Below are 18,522 nucleotides of genomic sequence, written 5' to 3' on the forward strand. Positions count from 1 at the left end.
TCGACTCAACTTCTTCTTGGGTCGACCCTCTCAGTAATTTCAGAGAGCCATTTTCTGTCTGTCTTTCTGTCTTCCATTTGGGTCGACCCTCTCAGGGTTTGGGTCGACTCAAAGTTCACTTGGGTCGACTCAACTTCTTCTTGGGTCGACCCTCTCAGTAATTTCAGAGAACCATTTTCTGTCTGTCTTTCTGTCTTGCCTTTGGGTCGACCCTCTCAGGGTTTGGGTCGACTCAAGCTTGGGTCGACTCAACCACTGTGTGGGTCGACCCTCTCAGTAAATCCAGAGAGCATTTTTTCTTTGCATTTTGAGGTTCTTTGGAGGTTGGGTCGACTCATGCCTACCTTGGGTCGACCCAACTCACTGTTCATTTGTGCTGTTTTTGCATGAGTGTGCCAGATGATTCCTTTAAGTCCCGGGGTTGACCCAATCAACCTATGGGTCGACTCAATTCACACTTTGCTGCATTCTCAAGATTAGATCCATCCAAATGAACAAGACCATATATATATTTTCAATTAAACAAATATACTGAGAGTAATGAACTTATAAATGAAGTATCAATTTAACTTATAGCAAGCTCTAGATAATTGCTTGTTAATCATCAAAATAACACTATCATCCTCAAAGAGGTTGCTCGTCAAAGCAATCAAGCAATCATTGACTTGCAAGGGAGTGTCGTTTGTTAGTGATGGGTGGATGGATTCAAATAAAGAGTGAAGCTTGATAAACTTCATGGCGGCATTCGAAAATGGGCCAGTGTTTTTGAAAGCAATAGATGCAACTGATCAAATAAAGAATGTGGAACATCTAGCAAGGTTGCTTATTGAAGTCATCAATGAAGATGGGCCTACAAATGTGATACAATCAAATATGGACAGGCCATGCTTCAGGCAGCTGCTATAAGAGTTGAAGCAAAATATCCTACTATCTTTTGGACACCTTGTGTCACGCATACTCTTTAATTTTTCATTGAAAGCTAATTGCATACTGGATCAAGGCTCAAGTAAAAGGTCTGAACAATTAGAATGGATTGGTCAAATTGATGAGAATGTGAGAATGATTAAAAATCTTTTGTGATTAATCATAGTTTGCTAAGAACAATATATAATAAATATTCAAAATTGAAGCTTCTTGGAGATATCAAAAGTAGATTTGCTTATACACTTATTCTTGTGAAACAGATTCATGTTGTAACTTCAGTCTTGCAATAAATGGTGATTGATGAAAATTGGAGGTTCTACAAAAACAATGACATCAAAAAACACAAAAATCAAAGAACTCTTGGTTAGTGGTGACACGTCGTGGGATAAGGTTGAATATTTTTGGACCGCTGAACCAACTTTTTCTATGTTACAGGACTGTATCACTGACATACCCATGCTTCACAATGCCTGCTTCTATGATTACATACGTGCAGAAAAGGATTTTCAAGCATGAGAAGGAAAATGTGAACGAAGAAAGTAGTCCTATAATGAAGTATACAAAGTTTTGATCCAAAGATGGACAAAGAGTAGCATGCCACTTCATTGCTTGGCTCATTTCCTCAATCCTAAATATTATAGTGAAGAGTGGATGAATGAAGGAGCTGGTCATCTGCCTCCTCATCTTTATGAACAGATCTCACAAGGGAGAAATGCATGCTTTGATAACCTGTTTTCAAAATGTTCACTTTGCAGTGAAGTTAATGGCTATGGAAATTTTTGTATATCAATGTGGAACTTTTTGGAATTAGCAAGCTCTTCGCACAAGATATTCTTGGATCTCAATTTATGATGGCGCAATCAAGCTTTTAATGCACTAAAACTTGCAAAGCTTGCATTTAAATAATCTTTGTTTTTCTTTTTTTTTCCTCTGTTCTGTAACCCAGTAGGATTCAACAGCATATTAGATTGGGACTTCAGAGTAGTTGGACCACTCGATCACCAGATTGGATCGACCTTTCTCTTTTTTTTCCCTTCTCATGTCTTTTCATTCCTCCAAGGTGAGGCATGTTTTGAACAAAAGAAAGAAGCAAGGCAAAACAAAGAGGGTAAGGCGGGCTTCACTCTTGACCTTCCAATCATATGATCATATGGTTTGGGGGTTAGCATGATGAGGTGATGGGAGAGCAAGTGTGTCATTAAGAAAGATATGCTGGAAATGCGTATCTTGTTGTTTCATGATGGGACATAACAAAAATTTTGCACTGTCAAGGTATCCTTGTTTATTTCATCAATATTGATGCAAACATTTAAACATCAGAAATATGAAGACAAGAAATCCCTATTTGAATTATGTTCCAATAATAAATATCAGAGAAATAAGTGTTACTCTTCAGATTCCTCTTTTTTCCACTGATTTCAGTGCTGTAGTTATTTCTTGGAAAAGATCAATATTGTACAAAGTTGCCAAGTTAGCAATAATGTTAGTCAAAAGATACCTTATAAGGTTAAATCAAAAAACCGAGGGTGCTGTGAAAGGAAAAACTGCATTGTCATCTATTCTGGAAAGGGGAACAGGTTCTGAACAGATTGTTGGCTGGGTGATTAACCACTAGTGGATCTCTTCTCTCAGACATTCCGCAAATGTTAGTAACTCAACGTTATGATAGCCTCCCCGATATCTTCCATAGAGAATATCATGATCAGTTTTGTTTAGATGCAGTGCTAGCAGAAGAGCTCTTTAGTCTGTTGGAAATTGTTTCAGCTTCCGTAACCACCTCAGAGTATGGGACAGCTCAGGGATTGTTTAATGGTAAAACCATTCTCTGTCTAGCAAATCAAAGTGGGATCGTGTCTCCAGAATCAGAGTGCTGCGAATGGAAGCAACTCCTGACAAGATAATGGACTTTATGTGGCTGATCCTCAAAAGGAACCTAGACGCTAGAGAGCTTTTTGCCAAAAAGGTGGCCTGTCAGCAATAGATATTCATTCTGCAGAAGTACAATAAGTGAATCATCTCGTCATTTTATAAAACCATATGGAACCTGGTGCAGGAAACTCTAAAGATTAGAGGTCTGAATGATCTTGGTTACTACAACTTTGGACTTCTTGGAGAATATACCAAACTCTAGTGTGGCTTCAAGTGTCTTGGGATCACTCAAGTTCAAATGTTTGCTCGATTACTTGGCGAAAAAATAAAAAGAACATCTTAAACAAAGTTTCCAATCAAGATCACCTCATTCAGAAGATTAATTATTGCTTCTTGGAAAGCTTTAGTGAAATCATCTATCTGGCTGGATTACTGTATATAATGCTCTGGCATCTATCTTTGAGGCTTTTTTAATCCTTTTCAATCCTTTTCATTACCTCAAATAAGTTTCTGGTCGGGCATTACTTTTCCATTTTTTTCACAAAAAGAGAGCAAGAGGGAGGGAGGGAGGGGGAGAGAGAGATAGAGAGAGAGACTTCAGAAGGAAAGTTGAATACTTGAAAGATAAGAGGCCACATATATCAAAATTAGGGATAGATTCTGTTACGGGGGAACTTAGCCACCATGCCCCACGTGACCGGCACGCGCGCCCAGGAAGACTACGGCTGCCCTTTGATCCAGCAATCCGACCTCGGGTCGGATATCTTCGGCTCCGCAGCCCGACCCCGAGTCGGCTGCCCCTTGATCCAGCAATCCGACCCCGAGTCGGATATCTTCGGCTCCGCGGCCCGACCCCGAGTCGGCTGCCCCTTGATCCAGCAATCCGACCTCGGGTCGGATATCTTCGGCTCCGCAGCCCGACCCCGAGTCGGCTGCCCCTTGATCCAGCAATCCGACCCCGAGTCGGCAATCTCTCGACAACAACAGACTGTTCCTCTGAGGCACGCCGCGGCCCCCTACTCCACTACTCCCTGCAACGGCCGTATCCGGCGCTGCCCCACGATCTCCTGTAACAGCCGTACAAAGCGGAGCTCCACTATGCCCTGCCATGGCTGTACCCAGCGCTGCCCCACGACGCCCTGTAACGGCCATGTCAGTGGCAGTCCCATCGTGCTACACGATGACGAATCCCCGGAAAAACCCCCCAGCCTGATATATATGAGGCTGGGGGGGAAGGGGGAGGGTAAGATATATCTTCTAGAGTATCATCTCACCTGCTACCTTCTCCTTCTCCTTCTCCTTCGATCTCCTCTGACTTGATCGTCGGAGGGCCCCCACTACCCCGGTGGTGGTGCGAGGCTTGCTTGCAGGTTTCACGGCGGAGGGCGGAGCGCAACCAAAGCAACTCAAAGGGAACCCCGTTCACACCGCTGTGCCAATCGTTCTCGGTTTGGACCCCCAGCAACAGTTGGCGCTAGAGGAAGGGACCGGATCTCAGAGCGATCGTAATGGCACGGCGAGGTGGTCGTGGAGCTTCCAATGCTTCCGGTCGCGGGGCCTCTCGGGCCGCTGGCCGGGAGGCCGCTGCATCTCCAACACGCTCTCAGCAACACTCCACAGCCCCACCGCCCATTCAGATGGTCGAAGCCGCCCAGTTCGACCAGCTAACCCAGCAGGTTCGCACCCTCGCGGAGGCAGTGCAGAATCTGCAGGGTGCGATGTCCCGGGCGCCGCAGCGGGCTCAGGAGCCGCTGCTGCCTGAGCGTTCGCCTGTCCTCCTCAACCCGCGCTCCTTCCTCTCCCATGGGGAGGAGCGCCGGCGCGAGGAGGATTCTCGAGCACGGTCTATTCTGCCGGGACCTTCCCATCGGAGCTGCGCGGGGTACGAGAGGCGGGCCCGGGCGCGTTCCCAGACCCCCCAGTCCTCGAGGAACCCGCGCTCCAGTCGGTCCCCCACTCGCCGCTCCTTGTCTCCCACCCACCGGTCGCGCTCCCTGGACCGGCGGGTGGACGATCTCCACCGACAACTCCAGGTCCTGAAGGGCCATTCCAAAGATCCCTTCGCCGACTTAGAGATCTCCTCCCAGCCGGCGCTTGCCTCGAGGATCCTGCGGACCCCGAATCCCCCGGGGTTCAAAATGCCGGCGATCGAGCCCTATGACGGGGCGGCAGACCCGCGGGATCACGTCGAGAGTTTCAGGACCCTTATGCTCCTCCACGGAGCATCAGATCCCCTTCTCTGCAAGGCCTTCCCGGCAACCCTCCGTGGCCCGGCGAGGGCGTGGTTCGCCGGGCTGGAGGCTGACTCAATCCGGTCTTTCGACCAGTTCACTCGCCTCTTCATCACTCATTTCGCCGTCAGTAGCCGGCGGCGATTGGTCTCCGACTCCCTCTTTGACGTCCGGCAAAACGAGGAAGAAAGCCTGCGGGATTATCTTACCCGCTTCAACAGGGCTACGCTGGAGGTCCGGAACCTGAGTCAGGAGGTAGCTCTTTCAGCCCTGAAGCGTGGCTTCCGGAAGGGCAGGCTCACCTTCTTCCTGGACAAACGCCTGCCGCGGAGCTTCCCAGAGCTGTTGTCCCGGGCGAACCAGTATGCGGACGCCGAGGAGGCGGCCGCCCACCGGAGCAAGGAGGCTGCCGAGATCCCTCCAAAGCTTGGGAAGAAAAGGCGGAAAGAGGCACGCCAGAGGAGGAGCCCGACGCCCCAGCGTCGGCGCAGAAGCCCGTCGCCGGCGAATAACCACGGCGCCCCACGCCCTCGTTCTCCGCCCCGACATTTCAACCGGTACACCCCTCTCCTGACTCCCCGGGCCCAGATCCTTATGGAGATCAAGGGGCGGGAGGACCTCCCGGCCCCGAGACAGATACGAAGGATCCCTGGAAAGAGGCCCTCCCGGGCGTACTGTGAGTACCACCGAGACCACGGCCACAACACAGAGGACTGCTTCCAGCTTCGGGACGAGATCGAGGCCCTTATCCGTCGGGGGCGTCTCGGTCGATATGTGAGCGACCGACGTCCCCCCGCAGACCCGCGTCCGGTCGACCCGGCTCCTCCGGAGCCTCGGAAGCAGAATCGACCCGTTGCGGGCGTGATCCACACTATCACTGGGGGCTGCTCTCGGCCCGTGAGGAACGCAGGGGGCTCGACGGAAGCATCAGGGACGGCCGTCGTAAAGAGGCAGAGGGTCGGCAATGTAATCACCTTTTCTGATGAGGATGTAAAGGGGGTTCAGACTCCCCACGATGACGCCATGGTGATCTCCCTCACTATGGCAAACTATGATGTAAGGCGTGTTCTTGTGGATAGTGGAAGCTCAGCTGATATTTTGTTTTACGAGGCCTTCCAAAAGATGAGCTTGTCCAGACAGTTGTTGCACAAAATGTCCACCCCCCTCGTAGGATTCACCGGTGACGCTGTCCCGGCGGAAGGTGTCGTTGAGCTGCCTGTGACTGCGGGCGTCGCACCCGCAGAAGCCACGGTGCGACTCGGGTTCTTGGTCGTCCGTGTTCCCTCGGCCTACAACGCTATCCTCGGGCGACCCGGGCTGAACGCCCTTCGCGCGGTGGTCTCCACGTACCACTTGCTCATGTGGTTCCCCACGGCGGTCGGGATCGGAGAGGTCCGAGGTGACCAACCGACCGCACGGCAATGTTTTCTAGCAACCCTCAAAGGGAAGAAGCCTGTGGAAGCCCTAAGCGTCGAGTCCCTTGATGCCAGAGACGAGGTGGCCTTGCGGCAGGGGGAGCCGGCCGAGGGTGTGGTCGAAGTCCCCCTCGAGGAAGGCCGCCCCGACCGGGCGGTCCGGGTCGGCGCCAATCTCGATCCGGGAGCTCGGGCCCGGTTGGTGGAATTCCTCCGAGCCAATACCGATGTATTTGCCTGGTCGGCGGCCGATGTACCTGGGATCGACCCGGAGGTCATTTCTCACGCCCTCAACGTCGACCCGACCCACCGACCAATAAAGCAGAAGAAGAGACACTGTGCCCCGGATCGGATCCGGGTGGTCGACCAGGAGGTAGACAAGCTCTTGGAGGCAGGATTCATAAGGGAGGTAAGCTACCCCGAGTGGCTGGCAAATGTTGTACTTGTCCGGAAGGCGAGCGGAAAGTGGAGGATGTGCGTCGACTATACCGACCTGAATAAGGCGTGCCCTAAGGATAGCTTTCCGCTTCCGCGAGTAGACCAACTGGTCGACGCGACTTCCGGGTATCAGCTGCTGTCTTTCATGGACGCCTTCTCCGGTTACAACCAGATAATGATGGCCCCACAGGACGAGGAGAAAACTGTCTTTATAACAGACCGGGGGCTGTACTGCTACAAGGTAATGCCCTTCGGTCTGAAGAATGCTGGCGCCACTTACCAGCGCCTCGTCAACAAAATCTTCAAAGAGCAAATCGGCCGGAACATGGAGGTGTACGTGGACGATATGCTGGTGAAGAGTCGCCATGCAGACCAGCACATCGCGGATTTGGAGGAGACTTTCACCACCTTGCGGAAGTTTCGCATGAAGCTGAACCCAGCGAAGTGCGCCTTCGGCGCTTCGGCCGGGAGGTTCCTCGGTTTCATTGTCAACCAGCGGGGTATCGAAGCCAACCCGGACAAAATCAAGGCCATCCAAGGTATGTCCCCTCCGACCAAAGTAAAGGAGGTTCAGGAGCTCGCTGGAAGGGTCGCCGCGCTTGGACGATTTGTGGCAAAATCGGCCGAACGTTGCCAACCATTCTTCAAGGTGTTAAAACGCCCGAAAGACTTCCTCTGGACGGCCGAATGTCAAGCAGCATTCGACCAGCTCAAGGAATACCTGGCGTCTCCTCCCCTACTGTCCAAGCCGCAAGAAGGGGAGATGCTCTACCTCTATCTGGCGGTCTCCCCAACCGCGGTCAGTGCGGTGCTGGTTCGGGAAGAGGCAAAGCTCCAGAAGCCCGTGTACTACATCAGCCGGGTCCTACGGGATGCCGAGACGCGGTATACGAAGGCTGAGAAGATCGCCTTCGCGCTGCTGACCGCGACCAGGAGACTTCGCCCCTATTTCCAGGCCCATTCTGTCACCCTCTTAACTGATCAACCACTACGACAGATCCTCAGCAACCCCGGAAATGCGGGACGGCTGGTGAAGTGGGCAATAGAACTCGGTGAGTTCGACATCCACTACCAGCCTCGACCCGCCATCAAGGCCCAGGTGCTCGCGGATTTCCTCGCTGAGTGCACGGTGCAGGAGGCGGAACCTAGACCGCCGGAAACGCCCAGCCTCGACCTCCCGACCTGGACGCTTCACATCGATGGGTCGTCGAACCCCGAGGGTGGAGGAGCCGGGCTGGTCCTTACCAGTCCTGATGGAGTGATAGCCGAGTATGCCTTGAGATTTGGATTTCCAGTGACCAACAACGAGGCGGAGTACGAGGCCCTAGTCACGGGACTCAAACTCACCAGGGAGCTCGGCATCCGGCGTTTGAAGGTCTTCACCGACTCCCAGCTGGTGGTCGGGCAGGTCCGTGGGGAGTTCGAGGCCCGGAGCCCGACCATGCAGAACTACGTCCGGAAGGTGCAAGCACTCATTCCCGATCTCGGCAGTGTCGACATCCAGCAGATCCCCAGAAGCGAAAATGCTAGGGCCGACAGGTTGTCCCGCTTGGTGAGCGCAGAGGCGCACAACTTGTCGAGGGCAATCTACCTGGAGACCCTGGAGGCCCCGAGCATCGGCGAGGCTGGAGCGGTGATGGCGATTGATCCGGAGCCGTCTTGGATGGACCCGCTCGTCGCCTACCTCGCCGAAGGGATCCTCTCTGAAGACGAAGATCAAGCTCGGCGACTTGTCAAGAAGTCCGCCCACTACGTACTCTATGAAGGGAGGCTGTATCGGACCTCGTTTACCGCCCCCCTCTTAAGGTGCCTCCGCCCCTCGGAGGCGGCCTACGTCCTCGGCGAAGTTCACGAGGGCGTTTGCGGATCGCACTTGGGGGCTAGGTCCTTGGCGCACAAGATCATGAGGCAAGGCTATTATTGGCCTACCTTGTTGGAGGACTCAAAGGATCATGTACGGAAATGCGACGCCTGCCAGCGCCACGCCAACGTCCAGAGAGTCCCTTCTGTCCCCTTGGCACCAATCACCGCACCCTGGCCCTTCGCACAGTGGGAAATGGATATCCTCGGACCATTCCCCGTCGCTTCAGCCCAGCGGAAATTCTTGGTTGTTGCAATCGACTACTTCACCAAGTGGGTGGAGGCAGAGCCGCTGGCCACTATCACGGAGGCGCAAGTCCGGAAGTTCGTGAAGAAAAACATCATTGTCCGATTTGGGGTACCCCGAGTCCTCATCTCGGATAATGGTCGACAGTTCGACAACAAGCATTTCCGTGATTTCTGCGAGGAGTTCGGGATCGAGCATCGGTTCACATCTGTGTCGCATCCCCAAACCAACGGTGAGGCCGAGGTCACAAATCGGACAATCCTCCAAGGAATTAAGGCGCGAATCGGTCGGACGGGGCAAGCTTGGGTCGAAGAACTCGAGAATGTCCTTTGGGCGTATCGGACCACGCATCGGACCCCTACCGGGGAGACACCTTTCAGCCTAACCTATGGCACGGAAGCGGTTGTTCCCGTGGAGCTCGGACTCCCCTCGCCCCGGGTGGCCGCGCACCGACCCGAGGCCAATTCGGAGCAACTTCGAGGGAACCTGGACCTCTTGGAAGAAGCAAGAGAAATGGCGCAGGTTCGGATGGCGATGTATCAACGGAGGGTGGCCCGATATTATAACTCCAAGGTCCGACCGAAACTTTTCAGAATCGGAGATCTGGTGCTAAGGCGAGCCAAAGCATCTCAACCCGCGGAAGGTGGGAAGCTGGCGCCAAATTGGGAAGGCCCGTATAGGGTTCGCTGGGTAAACCGACCTGGCTCCTACCAGTTGGAGGCCCCAGATGGTCGAGAAATTCCGAGGAGCTGGAATTCCGCTAACCTGCGGGCGTATTACCAGTAGAACGACAAAGCCAGGAAGACAGTTCGAAAAATGTACAATTCTTTTCATTTCAATAATTCCTGGTTACAATGGCGTGTTCGTGTGATTACAAAGAATTCCCAGAGGGGGATTGGGGAGTAAAGAAAATAAGGAAGAGGTGGGGACTCCGTAGAGTTGAAGATCCGGGATCCCGAACCCTCCACCCGAAGCAGCTGCAATCCCACCGGGCGTGGGTGCTTCTCCCCGGAGGCGCCGTCGACGCCTCACGTAAAAGACGAAGAGCCGGCACGGACGAAGAAGAAGTGGACGAAGGAGGAGCTCACGCTGCCTCCAGAGGAACGCCACCTCCAAGGGATATTCCGGTCCTCCCTAGGAGAAGGGGAGGGAAGGAATACAAGGGAGAAGAGCGCGAGGAGGCGCGATCCCGGATGAAGCGTCTGGCGCAGAGCTCAATCGGGAGGCGGGGCTGAAAGGAGGGGGGATGTGATCCCGGATGAAACGCCTAGAGCGGAGTTCCGCCGGGGAGAACCTCCTTGTTGTTCCCAGATGAAACGGCTAGTTGGCGGAAGTCGCGAGGGGCGCGCCTCCCGTTCCTCCGGCAGGGGTTCCCCAGCCACACGCCGGAGAGGAGGTCCACGATCCATGGCAACCTGAATAGCTCCGGCTTGGGAGGCTCCACCGCACCTGCACTTATATTTATAGCCAAATTGTGGCCCCCCGGTCGTTCCGATGCGGGTGGCTCCAATAAAGGCGGGCGCACCGAATCCGGAGCCGTTCCAGCTCTCGAGGCGTATCCTCCCACGATCTCCTAAGCGTCGTTCTCCTTAATTGCATTCTTCATGCAGGACACTCCGGGCGGTGTGTATCCCACGGCCCACGTATCTCCGCTCGCGCCCAGGCCGCATCCGCCTCGAAGAGCGCGCGTATCGCGGCCGCTTAACTGACACTCCTTGCAAGCAGCAACTGGCGATCCGATTTCCCAGGTAACGCCTCAATTAGCATTTAATACCCTTCTGGTGTTCCCCAGGCGACGCTTGGAGAATAGGAGAAACACGATCGTAGCTGGCCACGGAGAAATCCCGTCGAGCGGCAAGCGACAGGCGCGTGGCCAACGAGCGGAATTTCCCGAGGCTCGGCCCTCGGATGCCAGGCTAACCCGATGATCATCCCGGGAGCAGACTAGCCTGAAGCCCCGACCGGTCGCCTCGGCTTGCGCCAGCCTTGGCCGACCAACGAGCGGAATTTCCCGAGGCTCGGCCCTCGGATGCCAGGCTTACCCGATGATCATCCCGGGAGCAGACTAGCCTGAAGCCCCGACCGGTCGCCTCGGCTTGCGCCAGCCTTGGCCGACCAACGAGCGGAATTCCCCGAGGCTCGGCCCTCGGATGCCAGGCTAACCCGATGATCATCCCGGGAGCAGACTAGCCTGAAGCCCCGACCGGTCGCCTCGGCTTGCGCCAGCCTTGGCCGACCAACGAGCGGAATTTTCCGAGGCTCGGCCCTCGGATGCCAGGCTTACCCGATGATCATCCCGGGAGCAGACTAGCCTGAAGCCCCGACCGGTCGCCTCGGCTTGCGCCAGCCCTGGCCGACCAACGAGCGGAATTCTCCGAGGCTCGGCCCTCGGATGCCAGGCTAACCCGATGATCATACCGGGAGCAGACTAGCCTGAAGCCCCGACCGGTCGCCTCGGCTTGCGCCAGCCTTGGCCGACCAACGAGCGGAATTCCCCGAGGCTCGGTCCTCGGATGCCAGGCTAACCCGATGATCATCCCGGAAGCAGACTAGCCTGAAGCCCCGACCGGTCGCCTCGGCTTGCGCCAGCCTTGGCCGACCAACGAGCGGAATTCCCCGAGGCTCGGCCCTCGGATGCCAGGCTAACCCGATGATCATCCCGGGAGCAGACTAGCCTGAAGCCCCGACCGGTCGCCTCGGCTTGCGCCAGCCTTGGCCGACCAACGAGCGGAATTCCCCGAGGCTCGGCCCTCGGATGCCAGGCTAACCCGATGATCATCCCGGGAGCAGACTAGCCTGAAGCCCCGACCGGTCGCCTCGGCTTGCGCCAGCCTTGGCCGACCAATGAGCGGAATTTCCTGAGGCCTAACCCTCGGATGCCTGGCCTAGCGCCGGAAGAATTTCCTGAGGCCTAACCCTCGGATGCCTGGCCTAGCGCCGGAAGAATTTTCTGAGGCCTAACCCTCGGATGCCTGGCCTAGCGCCGGAAGAATTTCCTGAGGCCTAACCCTCGGATGTCTGGTCTAGCGCCGGAAGGATTTCCTGAGGCCTAACCCTCGGATGCCTGGCCTAGTGCCGGAGGAACTTCAAGAGTCAGGAGTCGGCGAGACGCTACCAAGAGTTAAAAAGAGGAAGGACGAAAGTGAAATGAGGAAACACTTTGTTTGCATTAACTTTCGTTGCATCAGGGCCGAGACCCATACAACATGACAAAACGCCAACATACAAAGAAAAGAACAAAGAAAAATACAGAGGGTCAGCTTGGAGGAACCCCTGGGTCGGGAACGGCGAGCACACCCGCAAGGGGTAGGGAGACAGTTGGAGAATCAGCAGGCAATGGCATCGAAGGGGAGTCGAGGAGGGAGACCCCACTCAGGTCAATTTCGGGGTATCTAGCGGACACCCTCGCCAGGCCTTCATCGAAGCCTAAGACAAAGGAGTCGGACCCCGCGTCCGACATGTCACGGATGAACTCGGCGGACTGACGATAGGCCTGTACCGCCTGACGTCCGATTTCCGCGCTCTTCTCGGCCAGCGCCGCCTCCGCTCGCTCCGTAATCTGAGCTTTCGCCTCCATGACCTTCGCCACAATCCGGTCGTCCGCCTCGGAGGAGACCCTCAGCAGATCGGCCCGAGCCTCCATGTGCTTCGCCTCGGCAGCAACGCGAGCAGCCTCAGCCTCCTCCAGGCGCGAATGAAGCTCCTGGTTGCTCGCGCGGGACTCCTCCAAGGCCGATTCCAATTCGGCCAGCTTGGCTTCAAGAGATCGGGCTCGGTTGCGGGCGTTGTCGGCTGACTGCTGGGCCTTCTCCCACCTCTCCCGGAAGTCGGCAGCCTTCCGGGACTGCTCTTCGGCTCGCTCCTCCGCCTTCCTGATCTCGCCTTCGAGACCCGAGGCAACCTTGAGTTGCTCCTGAGTCTCCAACAGTTGCCTCTCGAGGGCGGCGAAGCCGATGACCCGCTCTTCGGCCGCCTGGAGCCTCGTCTCGAGGTCCCTGGTCGTCCTCCCCGCCGCAGCCTGGCCTCCCTCCTCTACAGCTTTCAGTCGGCTCTCGGCCCTCGCCAGAAGCCTCGCCTGTTCCTCGTGGCTCTCCTCCAGACGGATCATGTACTGGGCGAGCTAAGAGATAGGAAAAATGAGGGCGTCAGGCGGGGATCAATAGAGCCTATAAATGACGAAAGCGGCCAGAAGAACACTCACCGACATGAGACAGACGCAGCTGGCAGCTCCGACGTCAGGGATCCCCATCTGCCGGACCCGCCTACGGTCACTCTCCAGCAGCACCGTCTCGATGAAGTTTCGGGCGCCGGCGAAAGTGAAGGCTGACCCCGACTTCGCCCCGGAGCCGGACGGTGGTTCTGCGGCCTTACCCTTACCCATTGCTTGGGGGAGAGTCGTGCTAACCGTGCTCGGGGCGGGGGCCGCTCCAGAAATCGACAGGGTCCCGCTCGGCCGGGGCCTCGGCGCGCTCCTTCTCATATCGTCCGAAGCCGACCGAGTCGAAGGCCGGGCTGGGGACCGATCGCGTCCGACCCGGACGTCTCGGGCGCGCCCGGGTGACGCCTCCGGAAAAGCGGTAGTCTCATCACCGGAGGGCTGATACGGCATCAACTGTCGGTCCGAGCCCGTGGCGTCCCCCTGACCGGTGGGTCCGGACCCGTCTGTCGGCGTCGGAGTCGCCTGCTGGCGGGACTTCTTCGCCGGTGGGACCCCGCTCGGAGGAGTCCGTTTCTTCCTCCGGACCGCTTCCAGTAGGGACGCCCTACTGACAGCCATCGCCTTGTCCGACCGCATGACGTCGTCGATTTCTGCAAAAAGGACGAGATGGTCGGAGACTGAGAAACTGGTGGAAAGAAGAAACGAAAGAGGAGAAAAGAGCTAAAAAAGAAGTGGTGGCGGGCTCACGGTCGGCGGGGACCGAGCTCAGACCGACGTTCACCAAGGCATCCTCGGAAATAAGGCGGGCCACCGGGGGAAGCCGGCCCTCGGCAACCAGCCCCCTCAAGACGGCAACGCCATCGGACTCCTCCCTCGACAACCTCGATAAGCCGATCGGGGACTTCATCGGCGTCTCCCAGGTTGTCCCGATTCCCCAAGAGGGATCTACGTCAATGAAAAAGAAACGCTCCTTCCAGCCGTGAATGGAGGAAGGAGCATCCTTGACGAGGCCGCACCCTCGCCGCGCCGCAAAGCACCACCACCCTCTGTCCCGGGGGTGGCCGCTCAGGCCGTAGCATTCCCAAAAGACGTTCAGGGTGGCGGAAACCTCGTGCATGCGGCAGAGAACCTGGAAGGCCGTCAGGGTACGCCATGAGTTCGGCACCAGTTGCGTCGGCGCCACTCTTAAACCCCGAAGCACCTGCACGACTAAGTCCGAGGGGGAAAAGCGGAACCCAGCTCGAAGGATGTCCTCATTGATGGCGACCTTCCCTGGAGGAGGATGGGACATCCTCTCCTCAGGCCCCGGGAGCGTAATGTTGCAGGCTTCGGGAAGGTGGTACCGGGCCACGAACCTATCTAGGTCTTCAGGGACCAGCTCTGACTGAATGCGGTCCGCCCTTACTTCGTCCATCCCTAATGGCCAGTGAACCTACGGTCAGGACGGGGTCAAGAGGGGGGAAGGCACCGGAACGACTGGAGTACACTAACACGAAAGGAGAAAGTACGGAGAGCCCTAAATTGAAGAGTGGGGCAACTCACCGGAAAGGAAGGAAGAACGGCTCCGAGAGCGTCAAAGGAGGAGCGAACGAACAGTTCGGCGGCAACGGCAGCGGTCAAGGTTTGCTGTACCGGTCGGTACCAGTCGGTACCGACCGTATCGTACCCGTACCGATGGGTACCGGTATCGGTACACCAATGTCGGTACGGTCGGTACCGAGCGTATGGTACCGTACCGACACTCGGTACGCCTATACTAGTGCGGCACCGGTACGGGGTTCGGTACCGGTACGGCGAACCTTGGCAGCGGTACAAGGGAGAAACTTGAAGATGCCTGTGAAGAGAAAGGCGGACGGGGGAGGGCCCCCGGTTAAATAGGCGGAAAGGCGGGTGACGCCTCGGTGACGCTAGAGGACGCCTGGCTGCCGAAAGTTTGTTCGCGCCCCAAAGGCGAATCGACGCCATTAAGGAAGGATGTCCGCCGAAATCCGCAGACCGCCAGATCAGCGACAACTGCCATACGCCATAAAGAAGGCGGGAAGCTCGGAGCGCGCGCGCCTTCCCGAGGGATGGCGGCAATCTCGAAGCATCACTCCCTTCACCCGTTCCCCTCCTGGTTCCAGGCTCGGGAGTGGGGGGCTACTGTTACGGGGGAACTTAGCCACCATGCCCCACGTGACCGGCACGCGCGCCCAGGAAGACTACGGTTGCCCCTTGATCCAGCAATCCGACCTCGGGTCGGATATCTTCGGCTCCGCAGCCCGACCCCGAGTCGGCTGCCCCTTGATCCAGCAATCCGACCCCGAGTCGGATATCTTCGGCTCCGCGGCCCGACCCCGAGTCGGCTGCCCCTTGATCCAGCAATCCGACCTCGGGTCGGATATCTTCGGCTCCGCAGCCCGACCCCGAGTCGGCTGCCCCTTGATCCAGCAATCCGACCCCGAGTCGGCAATCTCTCGACAACAACAGACTGTTCCTCTGAGGCACGCCGCGGCCCCCTGCTCCACTACTCCCTGCAACGGCCGTATCCGGCGCTGCCCCACGATCTCCTGTAACAGCCGTACAAAGCGGAGCTCCACTATGCCCTGCCATGGCTGTACCCAGCGCTGCCCCACGACGCCCTGTAACGGCCATGTCAGTGGCAGCCCCATCGTGCCACACGATGACGAATCCCCGGAAAAACCCCCAGCCTGATATATATGAGGCTGGGGGGGAAGGGGGAGGGTAAGATATATCTTCCAGAGTATCATCTCACCTGCTACCTTCTCCTTCTCCTTCTCCTTCGATCTCCTCTGACTTGATCGTCGAAGGGCCCCCACTACCCCGATGGTGGTGCGAGGCTTGCTTGCAGGTTTCACGGCGGAAGGCGGAGCGCAACCAAAGCAACTCAAAGGGAACCCCGTTCACACCGCTGTGCCAATCGTTCTCGGTTTGGACCCCCAGCAACACCCTCCTATAAACTATCACACAAGAAACACAAAGATAAAGATAGGGTTGACTATTCAGCCCCTCGAAACTCAAATTTATCCTCTACCTATTCTATATTGTCTTTTGTTTGATCATCAAAATACAACCACTCCTCCATCTAGAAAATGTGTAAGTAAGTGCTCTCTTAAATGTGTCCTAATTTCTACAAATGCACTAGTCCAATGTGAAGACCAAAATCTCAAAACTTTGATTGGAGATCAAAGATAAAATTCTGACTTCTTTATTAGACATGCTATGTGTAACTTGAAAATTATTCCTGAGTACCTACACCTCGACCTGACTCACTTGCCACCTCTAACTAGTTGGCACACAGTAAGAAGAATTACCTACTCCACTACATCAACATTTAAAGTCTGACTCACTGCATTTGGTGTCAAACAAGACTGCCACTATTACCAATAATCATAATTCTAGTTCGACCAGTGTCTTTGCATAATGTTTGACTCCCTCTATAACATAAGTACAAGCATCTCTCCAATATCTCCAGTCATCAAAGTATCATTTCGATTTTAAGGTAATTACCAATTAAAGCACGAGAATAAATGTTGGAAAGGCGTGTCCGCAATGTTATGGCCTGATATACTCTGTTGACCGTTGCCTAACACCTCAAATTTTTAGAGTCCATTGGTTAGTTGACATGGTATGTGCTTGCTTTTGGAGTTTGTTGTTGCCCTCCTCTGGTTAACACACTAAGGGTCAACTTCACCTTGTCCTGCCTGATAGTTGGGACTTTAGATTCATCATATTAGGCATCATCTACCTGATCAAGATCAGCCGTCTAAAAACAGCACCCAATAAGTGTTGGCAGCGTTGCTAAGGCCTGATATAAATTATTGACCCCTTCCCTAACACCTTAAGCTTTTGGGGTCAACTGGTTAGTTAACACACAAATGACGAACATATTCCACCGACACATTAGTAAAAACAAAAATTCCTACAACATATGCATAATGATGAACGAAGTGTTTCCTTTTCCTTCTTCATTTAGGGAGACACACATACCGTGCCTTGGAAGGTTGGCCACTCTATATACTTTAACTGAATAGGCTGCTCAACAAAAAAGACAGCCAACGATCTCAGACTCCTGCAAAAAAAACAGTTAAAATAAATATGTTCATCAAAATTAATAAATTAGATCAAGTATAAAAATAGCAAACATTTATTTACATAAGAACCAGGAAATTTATCAGTTACCAAGAAACATCCTTGATCATACTCAACCAAAACGGCTCCGAAGAATCAAATACATCTTTAGACATCAATTCTCGATGGCCATTCCCTCCAGTTGCAGCACATTTTATTTGCCTACAACTGGCAGATGACTGCCGAATTGGTATCCCTGAGATCTGCAAAGAAAACAAATAAATTACAGAATGGATTAAGTAAGCTTGCAAGATGTACAAATTCCCCAAAATATCAGCATAATGTCCGGTGGACCTTAACAAACTGGAAATTGGTCCTACTGGATTGCCGAATCGAAATGGATGGTCTATGCCTGTTAAACGGAAGTAAACCTAAAAGACAATAAATTCAGTTCAAGAAATATAGAAATATATAATCCAAAGAAAAGAAAGGGTGAAAACAAGGGAGAAAACCTGAATAATGAGCCACCGAACGAGCAGTTTTCATCTTCTTTAGCAATAAAACATCAAGCGTCAGTATTGGCGTTTAAGAATCTGTAGTTAACAAAGCAAGAAATAAAATATAGCGTAGTCCGCCATTTGTTCAAAGAATTAGAGGAAAGACGAGATCAAGAAGATTAGAGAAAGAGAAAGAAAAATCAATGAAGCCAAAGGATGCAAAGTTAGCTGATCACTGACCTCAGACAAGATCGGAAACCTTGCTTGATTGAGAGATTGGGGGTGGTTGAGAAGGGAGGTAGGGAGAGACGGGGAGTGGGAAAGGGGAACGCCCAAGAGGTGAACTCTGGAACTTTGGTCACTTTTGATCCAAGTTGCGGGCCCTGTTGGGCCTGATCAAGAGATTTCATTGTTGGCCCTGATCAAGAGATTTCATATTTGGGGCCGAAATCAAGGTTGAACCCTGCCCGGCCGACCCCATCGATGGTTCCTTTGGATCAAGCCTTTTTATTTTGCGTGTGTCGTTATGCCAAGATTAACGAGCTTGATCGTGGTATCTCGTCTGTCCCAATTGTATATCTCGTCTATAGTGAAGAGGTATACTTTACGTGAATATTTTAAGGGTATTATGCAAAAGAACATAAAGTTATTTAATATTTAGGATAGTTAAGGGTCGGTTACTGTTGTAAAAATATGATACTGCCAGAGGTATATAGCAAATAGTGGTTTTGAAGGATAAAATATATAATTAGGGGTGGGGATTTACTCCACCCCATCGGTTATCCGATCTAACTCGATGCAGATTTTACTA

The 18,522-nt window shown here is 54.0% G+C and overlaps 1 protein-coding gene across 1 annotated transcript in view; it reads right to left on the reverse strand.

The window, feature by feature from the left end:
- The window catches only part of LOC103721716, a 34,102-nt gene extending 16,045 nt beyond the window's left edge, over positions 1-18,057 (reverse strand). Inside the window, exons 1-5 of the mRNA XM_039116428.1 lie at positions 17,952-18,057; positions 17,727-17,760; positions 17,569-17,645; positions 17,326-17,477; positions 17,134-17,215 (exon numbers count right to left, since the gene is read on the reverse strand). Of these exons, the coding sequence (XP_038972356.1) occupies positions 17,134-17,215; positions 17,326-17,477; positions 17,569-17,645; positions 17,727-17,760 (345 nt within the window). The 5' untranslated portion in view covers positions 17,952-18,057. The remainder of the gene's footprint in view (positions 1-17,133; positions 17,216-17,325; positions 17,478-17,568; positions 17,646-17,726; positions 17,761-17,951) is intronic.
- Between the last annotated feature and the right edge of the window lie 465 nt (positions 18,058-18,522).

Source organism: Phoenix dactylifera, unplaced genomic scaffold (genome assembly GCF_009389715.1).
Source record: "Phoenix dactylifera cultivar Barhee BC4 unplaced genomic scaffold, palm_55x_up_171113_PBpolish2nd_filt_p 000092F, whole genome shotgun sequence".
Classification (NCBI taxonomy): domain Eukaryota; kingdom Viridiplantae; phylum Streptophyta; class Magnoliopsida; order Arecales; family Arecaceae; genus Phoenix; species Phoenix dactylifera.